The 8,122-nt window shown below is 40.0% G+C and overlaps 1 protein-coding gene across 1 annotated transcript; it reads right to left on the bottom strand.

Moving 5' to 3' along the window:
* Positions 1 to 3,887: 3,887 nt before the first annotated feature.
* Positions 3,888 to 7,828, bottom strand: PIH1D2 (PIH1 domain containing 2). Its single transcript, XM_036744896.1, has 6 exons — positions 7,765 to 7,828; positions 6,868 to 7,070; positions 5,524 to 5,647; positions 4,964 to 5,209; positions 4,329 to 4,594; positions 3,888 to 4,231 (listed from the first exon to the last, which is right to left on the bottom strand). The coding sequence occupies exons 2-6, from the start codon at positions 7,042 to 7,044 to the stop codon at positions 4,094 to 4,096; spliced, it is 951 nt and encodes a 316-aa protein (XP_036600791.1). The 5' UTR covers positions 7,045 to 7,070; positions 7,765 to 7,828; the 3' UTR covers positions 3,888 to 4,093.
* Between the last annotated feature and the right edge of the window lie 294 nt (positions 7,829 to 8,122).

Here is an 8,122-nt window from a genome sequence, read left to right as displayed (position 1 = left end):
TGCCCATCTTAAAATATTTTCCAACTCTAAGAACAATAGCTGTCAGTAAGATTCACTTAGCTTTAGTGTAAAGTGTTGTACTAGGCATTGAAGGGGTAAGACTACTCTCAAGACCAAATGAGATGGTAAAGCGTTTGGGAAATAGCAATGCATGAATTATCTAGGGCCTCTGCTTCATTAGTTGGGTACTGACAGTTTTTTGCAAGCCATCTTAACACAATACGGCCACATGTTTACTATCACATAATTGAATTAAGGATATAGAGAATATAAGCTCTCATTGTGCTTATTGTTTGGCTCCTTAAAAGTCAACAAACTTGATTTGGTAAAGCAAAAATCTGCCCTAAATGCTCTTTGCATCACAGGTCTGGATTGGGAAGGGATCTCTGAGGTCCCCTAGTCTGGCCCTTTCAGTTTGTAGATTAAGAAATAAGCTTGAGAAATGACCTGCCTAAAGTTACATGCAGAGCCTACATTTGATCCCAGGACCTCTGAATGACTCTTCAAAAATGCCTCTGGTCATTAACTTCAGTTAAATCTGCTTGCTAAAGACATTCTCTACTGTCAGAACAGCTAACAAGTGCAGAGGATTCTCTGTGTCCTGTAGATAGTGGTTATCAAAATGCATAAGGCTCCCCTTTCAGGCTGCATATTGACCTACAAAACCACATATTAACATCTAGGTTGTAACGTATCTTTGTATTAAGTAGTTCTCAATTGCATTTTAACACTGGGCATTGTGTTTGACACCTCAGTTCTAGATTAGTGATGGTTGCCTCAAGCTGTAGAACACACCTGGAGGAAATCTAGAACCATTTAAAAGAGTTTGGTCTAATTATCCACAGTGCTTATTGGATGAAACATGCCTATTAGCCAAACTGATGCTATTAGGCTATAGAGGTTGTGTGTTAGCATCTATATCTTGTAGCAGATCGTACTGAATTAATAACAAAAATGTATAAATGGATGTTTGGCATAAAATTAGACGGCACTGAAGTGGATTGCCAAGGGGAAATTGCAGAGCTCCTTTAATGTCCCTAAAGTCACTGAAACTAAGACCTATCTTTTTAATAGTCTTATCAATTGTATGGTTGTTAGTCATAGACCACCCTACAGTATGAAGAATTAGTCAAATATTCAGATAGCAATAGAAAGGAACTTAGTGTTGTATTGATAAACAAAATGGGCTCTTAGCACTCAGTTCAACCAAGCACCCTTGAAGAGTTTGGCTTTTGTTTCCTTTGTTTAATTCACTGTATTTCATTGAGTCTTACTAGGTGCTGAGCCCAGGCCCTAACCCCTATTAGGTGCTAAACCTATATGGGTGTGAAGCTTCCAGGGTCCTAAGGGGTGGTGCTAACTCCAGAGCCAATCATAGCAGCCTAAGTTCTGGTCATTCAGATGACAGTTGATGATGTCTGAAACGGTGTAAGAAGAGAAGACAGAGCTATTTGCTCAGGGCTCGCTCTCTTGGTGGTGTGCTGACGTGGAGACTCCCGGCAGCTGCAGCTAAGAGCCCTCCAGCTCATAAACCTGGATGCTGGGACTTTGTTAAACTCTGGTAACTATGTACTGGGATTTGAAACAGACAAGGTCTGTCTGTTGATGTTTGTAATTTGTTTGTATTTGTTCCGAAGTTCAGGGTGCTGACTTTTTCCCCAGAACTAAGTGAACGGTATTTGTATGCTGAATTAAAGTAAGTTTGTTAACCCCTTAACATTGCTTTCCTTAGTAAAGCAGATCACAAGAACCTGGGCTTTGGCAGCATGCTTGTTGTTGGGCTTGTGTTGGTCTCTTCACCCCCACAACAGCTGCTAGCCAGATTGTTGAAACAAGTGTGTGTGAGTAGGCTGAAAGGTAAAGGATGTCATCAATGATATGTGTAACTGAAAAAGATGACCTGGTCATATGTCAAGAGTGAGGATAACTGAGAAACAGCCTGAGTGCTAAACTGGTATCCATATATATCAATAGAAAGCAAGGAAGACCCCTTTTTCCCCACCCCTGGTTGGGTACAGCCTCTATGATAGGGATTCTTAACCTAGAGTTTCTTGGGGATCTCCAAACTTGGATGGGAGAAACAATTATATCTTTATTTTCACTGACCTTTAACTGAAATGTAGCATTTCTTTCAATTATGAATTTAAAAAACAACATTTTGTAAGCTTTACTGGACTGCAAAAGAGTTCCATAACAAAAAAGATAAGAACGCTTACCATGTAGCAAACACATGATGGGAGCACTGATAAGTAAGTGTTGGACAGAATGGGTGTTGTTGGAGGGATCATCCATGTTGGTCAATTACAGATGATTTAGAAAAACATGATGAACTTATGTCAAAAGACCCAGTACATTTGTAGCCATATACTAACAGGTACAGAAAAGTAACCAACTGCTTATAAGTGCCATGAAAATGCAGAGTAAAGATGTAATCTAATTGTGTATAATTAGGAAAAGTTTCTAAAAGGAGGTGAATTTTGAGCAATATTTGAAGAAGAATGGAGAAGGGCATTGTGGATTTTAAACTTGAGCATAGTGTAGAGAGGTATCTATAATTCACATTTCAAAGCAAACTTATTCAAGTTAAAAGCTTGTTGATTCAAGTTGAAACAACTTCATTATACATTTATTTATTCACAAAGAGTCATAATTTTCAGTTCCGTGAGAAACCTAGATGAGAATGTAAAATATGGCTCACACGACTGAAGTTCATATTGATTTGCCTTTAAATGCCACTTGCAGATTGCTTCTTTCAGACCTACAATCTAAATTATCAGTTGAACAAGAACTTTATGAAGTTACTGAAGAGAACTAAAAAGAATACTGTGATCTATTACTATCCCAGCTGGTATGTTTAAGTGTTAAGTATCTGAGCACTTGTTTCTGTTTAGTAAGTGTGTTTTTTCTTTTAGCTACTCAGTTTTGATCCAAAAGTGTTCGTTTTAGTCAGACTCTCCATTGTAGTTTTTCTGAAACATGGAATTTTTTTCTCCACTTTGACTTGTTTCTTTGACACTTCGTACATCAAAGGATAAGACACGTATGTAGAGCTTTGTGATTTTATACTCTAATTCTAAGTCAATATTCAAGGTACTGTAGATACAGAAGCTCATCCCTACCCTAATGGAGATTCCATTCTGTCAGGGGAAACAAGCATCAACATATAAAAAGTATATGGGGACAAATACAAAAATCAACACAAGGTCCTTTCTGGAGGGAGGGCACTCACAGCTGGAGAGATCAGGAAAACTTCAAGTAGAAGATGGTGCTTGAGCTGAACGCTGAAAGAAATGATCATCCTATCCCCCCTACCAGACTGAGAGTTGGGACTGTTATTTAAATCTTGGCACAATGTTCTGCCCATAAAAATCAATTAGTGTTGAATTCATTAGACATGCTACTGTGCACAAGATGGTATGTTGGCCGTAGAGGGGAAGACAAAGACATGGTCTTAGGCCTCAAAAACAGCTTACCCAAAATAATTGTACCATATCATATAATCATAGCCACAGTCCTATTGATCAGGGACCACCTTCTCCCTGAATGTACTGAAATGTAAGGGCAAGATTTTCTTGGAGGCAGGTTGTTCCCTCTTCTAGTGCAACTCCCCTGGCTGAACTATCCTCCCCACTGTGCTTGTCCCTTCCCTGTCCCATAACTGAATTGGCTTCAGGTACAGTGATAGCTAGTTATTTTCTTTATGTAGTAAATTTAACTGATACCTTAAAAGAGTAAACCTTCCACTAAAATAATAAAGTAAATCTCCCACTAAGACAACAAAAAGCAGCTTGAAAACATCCATTTTATTTTCCCAACAATTATTTGTACTTGTGAATGCTACTAACATCAAAGGAAACATGCTATAACATCTAAGGTTTCAGCTGTCTAAGATAAAGGCAAGGCCATATGTGGGAAAAGGGACAACAGAATAGAGGAAATAGGGCAAAATCTGAAGACATGCAAATGCTGTAAGAACTTAAGAAATCTGAAATTAGTATTTAATATCACCCACTTCTTACCTGTGATGCAAAAGCCTTTAATGCCTTCACAGGAGCTCAGTGGTAGAACAATAAAAGCCTAACATGCTGCTCTTTTACTGCAGTACTGGCATGCTGATGATTAAAGTAGCTTTCCCTGTGACAAATTTGGCTGTAGTTGTTTCAGTATTAACCAATTCTGGAAGATCCACCTGCAATCGGTACTTCTCAGGGACCTCAATCACTAAGTCATCCTAAGACAGAATCACATCAATTGAATAGATCTGTTTTTGCAATCTAGAAATAGAATCCATTACTGATTTGGTACTGGTTATCTCTTCTTAATCTTACCTTAGAAACACTAAGGTCACAGTCACAGGTGGAAATAAGACCAGGAAGTTCAACTTTCATCTCAATTCTCAGTGATCTCCCATTCTGATCCTTCACAATTGTCAGCTTATAATTTGGAGTCTTCAGCTCAACTTGGAGCTCACTACTGGAAATTTCCTCAATTAGACACCCTTGTTTCCTTGGAATATGGTTCTTTGGCAGTAAAAGTTGTGGAATGTCATCTTGGTTATTCATACTACAGTTTCTCAACTGCTCAAGAGTTAGTTCTTGATGCAAAAAAGGGATATATTTCAGATTATAATAATTAAAATGCAATAAATAAATATTTTAATTTTATTATAAAATAAAACAAAGTAAAAAAAATTACTGTATATAGGCTGCATATCAACATTATCTACGTTGTATTTTTATTTGTTTTGTTCAACATTTCCCAATTACATTTTAATCTGGTTGGGGCAGGGCTAGGAGTTTTGCAGTGTTGTGCTCTGCTTGTGTGCCTCAAATTAGATACCTCTGGGTTGTAATAACCTGATCTTTTTCATCTGTTCTTGTTTTATAAATAAGATTTAAGTTTAATTTTCGCTTGTACTAACAAGTGAATTTACATACATTAGGTTTTACTAAAATTTCCTTACCTTTCTTCATTTTCTCACTTAAATCTGTTGAGTCAGTTTGGATTCCCGTCAAATTCTTTTTCATCCTTTGGAAGCTTCCTTTCTTCCTGGTTTTTGTGATGTGATAGGAATGAGAAAGAGTAAATTGATATCGATCCTCAATGCATTTCATTGTCAGGTGAATCAGCTGATCCATTTCCATTTCGTTATCTTTGGCTGCCTTGAGAACAGCAGGGTTGTAGGCAACATCAATAACTGCGTATGATTCTAGGCAGTTCAAACAGTGTGGAATTAACAAAGGGTTATTTCTGTGATGGTACTATCAGGTAACGATGTTAACCCAACAGTCTGAATTTCCATTACAGTACTACTGCACAAAACAATTTCCACTAGAACTTCTTTTTGTTACAACAGTAACTGCCTGAATATCTAAGAAAATTAAACAGCTTACATATATTCAGTTAACACCGGAGATAATACAAAAATTTTACCTTAAATGCACTTTTGCTGCTCAAATCTATTGGGTTGTTGGCTGCTTGCCAAGAAAATAATAAAAAGCCTAGCTTTGATACTCTATATACCTGATGTCTCAGATACATCTTCTGGTTTACCAACACTCAAAGGTACAGGCTCTGCTTTTGACTGAGGTGCTGGGATACTTGTCCACTGACACAGGTTGATGAATAATATTTTTTCTTCTGGTTTCTAAGAAACAAAACATTTCCTTAGTCTTTTATTATTACTTTGCACACCATCAAAGAGGCTTCAGGCAACTAGCATTTATCAAGCACTTCCTAAGTGTTTCTCATATTGTCTTGCTGGTGGTTGGGGTGATTCTGTGTAGCTGATTTGCATAATGTGCCCCTATAGCTCGTGAGAATGGAGAGAGAACAAATTGAGTTGGCTTAGTAGCCTTTAGAAAACTTGAGTGTGGTTACCTGAGGAAGGAAACCTCACTTTTCCCTTGAGGTTCAAAGTACTACAAATATGGAGTGAAGGATCTCTAAACGAAGAATATTTTCACTCTTTCCCCTAAACTGGGTAAGAAAAAAGTTCTAGAAGAAAGGGGTATTCTATTTTTTGAGGAGGATCCTTCTTTTTCTTTGAATTTTTGTAATCTGGGTACAGAAACAGGTGAGAACTTCAGATTATAGAAAAGAAAAGTTAATAGCCAGGAGAGAGTTGAGCCAATAGACGGTTATGAGTGTAAAGCAGAAGACAGCAGCATAAAAAGAACTCCAGTGGATAACACCAACACAACAGGCACAGTGCAAGAGAATCCTAGCTTTTGTGCAAGTTGGTATGGTGGAAAGGAGATTGAACTTGAATTCATTAAGATTGGGGTCAAACCCTGTCTCTGACTTTTCTGAGCTCTATGTGGGAAAGTTACCTAGCCCCTCTGAGCTTCAATTTCCTTATATGTAAAATGGGGATGTAAGGGGTATGGTTGGCTTTTAGGCCTTAAACCAATGGAGATATTCAAACAGATTGGATATTGTACAAATACTTGTACATACTTCAGTTAGGAGTTAGATAAGACAATTTCTAACATCCTTTCCAAGTTTAAAACTTGAATTCTGTGGTTCTGCATGTCTTGTTCCAAGTGAGAATAAAGTATCTGGTTTCTTTCCCGTAAGTAGGAACCAAGCCTACTTATGGTTCTCCTTATTTCATTTCCCAGATACTTAATGGAGTTTGACTTAGATAAAAGGACCTAGATGAGAAAATTCCATGCATGTACCTGCTTTTTTCCATTCAATTAGCTGGGAAACTCCTGATCAGTACCATCTGTGGCATCAACATTCAGTTTCTTATTCTGGAGCTATCATTCCCTTGAAATACTACTTTGTGGCAGAAATAAAGACCTGAGACCCAGAATCATTTCATCTGAAATCTCCCCATTCTCACACTCCCTTTCTACGAACCAAGATCTTGGCCTGCAAACAGAGCTGTGGCTCAGGTCCAGCACAGTGTTTCTCTCCTTCCTTCAGCTGCTGTTGAATGAACTTCTCATAACGTTCAGGGTCACTTTCAGCCAGGTCATCTAGGAGGTTCCAGAGTTGAGTCACTTGGGTAAGCAAACCTTTTGATGATGATTCCATGACCTGGATGAAGTGGGTCTACCAAACTGTGGAAAGACATACCCTCCCTCAGGAAAGGTTACTTGGAAGATGCTAAAGCATTTGTATAGCCTAGGCAAGGTTTTAAAATGGTACCCCTGTCCATTTGAAAACTGCACATCTTCCTTGTGTTATTTATAACATATAATTTTATAACACTATATGTAATATTAATATATAATATATTATATTAAGCTGTGGGCCTTTAACATTTTATTTCCTTGATACGGAGATGTGTGAAGTTCCCTAGCGTTTAAAAAAAGTGCATTTATGAAAATGAATGTTAAAAAGTGTTCATTGCAGTTCCTCCTTCTCAGTCCCCTCGATGCTCCCTACAGCGCCTGTCTTACCTACTCCTAGGCCCTTCTGTGACTGTCATTTGATTCCAAGAACAGCCAAGTCCCTGCTACCACCTTCTCTTGGTCTGGAGGAGTAGGGCAGACCATTTGGCAAGACCAACATTCTCGCTAACGCCCCTCGACCCTTTCTCTACTCCGCCCCGCCTCTGCCCTAAGCTCTTCTTCTGGGCCCTCTATGCAGGGGGGTCTCCTCACCCGGAGGTCTCCTACCCACCGAGCCCAAGGTCAGGGGGCACACTCTCTCCCCGGCATCTCTATGCCCGCCTGAGTGGAGTCAGAGCTGCCTCCGGCTCCTGCCTCAGTTTCTCTACACCCGCCCCCACGTCCTCTCATTTCTCCCTACCCTTTCTCCTCAAGGCTTCCTGGGAAGAGGGAAAGCGAGAGCGTTTGGAGCTCCTGACCCACCGCCTCGGCCAACTCCCGGGGAAACGGACTGCCAGCCTGCTCCGACCGACTCGCTGGTCCCAGAGCTAGCGCCCCCGCGGCCACGGTTACCAGGGCAACCTGCCGCGGTGCGACGCCTAACTGGGCCCGGAGACCTCCCAGCGTCTCCGTACCCCTCGCATCCAGTTCCGGGGCCGACTTTGGCCCACACTAGGTTGGGGGCCTCTCCGGTCAGTCCCGGTCTTGCTTCTCTTGGGTAGTCGCAGTGACACCAATTCCCCTAGAGCGATATTTCCTCGTCCTTGGCCCGGGGAGAG

Source organism: Trichosurus vulpecula, chromosome 2 (assembly GCF_011100635.1).
Source record: "Trichosurus vulpecula isolate mTriVul1 chromosome 2, mTriVul1.pri, whole genome shotgun sequence".
Classification (NCBI taxonomy): Eukaryota; Metazoa; Chordata; class Mammalia; order Diprotodontia; family Phalangeridae; genus Trichosurus; species Trichosurus vulpecula.
This window is presented reverse-complemented; position numbering and strand designations above follow the sequence as displayed.

What these genes read in the sequence shown, in the direction of transcription:
- PIH1D2 (XM_036744896.1), bottom strand. Translation starts at nt 7,044, where the DNA reads ATGGAATCATCATCAAAAGGTTTGCTTACCCAAGTGACTCAACTCTGG. An exon ending in GTTTGCAGGCCAAGATCTTG is followed by an intron (nt 5,648 to 6,867) that starts GTTCGTAGAAAG and finishes TTTGTTTCTTAG; the next exon opens with AAACCAGAAGAAAAAATATT. An exon ending in AAGTGAGAAAATGAAGAAAG is followed by an intron (nt 4,595 to 4,963) that starts GTAAGGAAATTT and finishes TTTTGCATCAAG; the next exon opens with AACTAACTCTTGAGCAGTTG.